This window comes from Wasmannia auropunctata, unplaced genomic scaffold (genome assembly GCF_000956235.1).
Source record: "Wasmannia auropunctata unplaced genomic scaffold, wasmannia.A_1.0 LD335767.1, whole genome shotgun sequence".
Taxonomy (NCBI): Eukaryota; Metazoa; Arthropoda; class Insecta; order Hymenoptera; family Formicidae; genus Wasmannia; species Wasmannia auropunctata.
The window spans coordinates 9,858-11,694 of NW_012027123.1; the positions used below are offsets into that span (position 1 = coordinate 9,858).

General features: G+C 30.2%; 2 protein-coding genes across 2 annotated transcripts in view; both read left to right on the top strand.

Annotated features, from left to right (window-relative positions):
* Positions 1–778, top strand: part of LOC105456128 (glutathione S-transferase-like) — a 1,987-nt gene extending 1,209 nt beyond the window's left edge. The window contains exons 3-4 of the mRNA XM_011699948.1: positions 377–516; positions 611–778. Of these exons, the coding sequence (XP_011698250.1) occupies positions 377–516; positions 611–778 (308 nt within the window). The remainder of the gene's footprint in view (positions 1–376; positions 517–610) is intronic.
* Positions 779–1,167: 389 nt separating this feature from the next.
* Positions 1,168–1,837, top strand: part of LOC105456090 (glutathione S-transferase-like) — a 3,351-nt gene continuing 2,681 nt past the window's right edge. Inside the window, exon 1 of the mRNA XM_011699871.1 lies at positions 1,168–1,401. The gene's annotated coding sequence lies outside the window, so the exon portion shown is untranslated. The remainder of the gene's footprint in view (positions 1,402–1,837) is intronic.

Sequence of the window (1,837 nt, forward strand, 5' to 3'; positions counted from 1 at the left end):
ATTGATACACATAAACGATGCAATTTATTGTGAGAGATTCCGCTAAACGTATATATACATATGTACACACAAGATGTATCATTTTAACCCAATTCGAATATCTCAAAGAACACGCATCAAAAAAATATTTCAGACAAAAGTTGTACGGTCTAAGGAAAAAAAATAATAGCAAAATCGCGCATGTGACGCTACTCAGAGTTCCCATTAGAAATAGGTTCTAGCTGCAATTCTTCAATATAATTAAAAAGTAATATATTATTGCGCGATATTGGAGCGTACTGTACAATTATCATTTGTTTTTCACGAGAGGAAAGTTTTCACTATCTCTGTATGATACAAAGTCGGGAAGATAAACGTAATGTACTTTTATATATAGCTCTGGCTGTCTATTACAAGGAACAAGATCCCGTTTTTAAAGCAAAACTCAAGGAGGCTGCCTTGCAAAAACTGTCTTTCTGTCTCGACAAACTCGAGGCTCAAGTTAAGAAGAACGGCGGATATTTCGTCGGAGGCAAGGTAATAACTTTTAATTGCGTGCCAAGCTAATGATCCTTGTTTTGTTACTTTTGTTTTTCGTAAAAAGACAACAAAAAAATATTTGTTGTTTTAGTTATCGTGGCCAGATTTCCTGTGGGCTGCGTATTTTGATTTGCTGAACTTTGTCTTGGCCGAAGATCCGAACAAGGATCATCCCGAATTGAAGAAGTTAGTGGGAAAAGTTCGTGCTTTGCCTAACATTAAAGCTTATCTCGAGAAACGACCCCAGACGCAATTGTAAAACAATTTATAATTTTATGCTCTTCTTGTAATTTGTTACGTGTCAACATCGTTCTGGTAATTATTTTCTCTTGAAACGTTTTGTAAAAGAATAGCGTGCTAACGTGTTACTTCGAATAGCTTCAATCAATTTCTTTATAATTTAACAACAGCTAATATTATGACGTAACAAGTATAAAAAAATTTGTTTCAATGAAAGTGTGTACTTATCGCTTTTTATTTCTAATCCCTTCTTATTTGTTTATTTGAAAAACATTGCATCAATTGCATGTATCTTAAATGGGTATGATTTCAATGTTATCGAATAGAATCGTATTACAGATAGCACAAAATTATTTTAACTCTTTTTCTGATATTTTTACAAATTATTTTGATATCTTATTCTATATACACTCTGTATATGTATTATTATATTTTTAATTGTAGATAATTTTGTGCAAAATGTTACGAGAATATTTCTAATAAAAGAATCTATTCTTGTGGACTTAAATAACAAATGCATTTCAAAATACGTTTTATGACAATGTTAATAGACACGTCGTAGTTGAGCGAATAGCATTACATTAACTAGTTCTAGTATTACGGCAAACGTAATTTTTACGAGAGACTGCAAAAGATAATAAGGTAAGAGCATTATAATCTTCTCGTAACTAACTTTTCGATTAACGAATAGATACGTTTATAAATTCGTGTCTTTAAAAGTATTATATAAAATAAATATAAAATATTGTCAGATTGTGCAAAAGTAATATGTAAATTTAAAATGCTGAAACTTTTGCAGAAATTTAATACTGGAGAAGTCAAATACTTACTTATTTTGAGTATAAAAATACTGTTTGTAGTACTTTTAATACTCAAAATAAGTAATTATTTGGCCCTTCTAGTATTAAATTTCTATAAGGGATATCAATATATTATGTCTCTTTATTGTTCTTCCAAAATTTATAAATACATATTTTAAAATATAAAAGTTACAATAGCTTTTTTAAAAGCGTTTTTATTCGTGCGCGCGGCTGGATTTGTCCACTACAATCAAAGTATATTTGCCGCTATCGGCAAA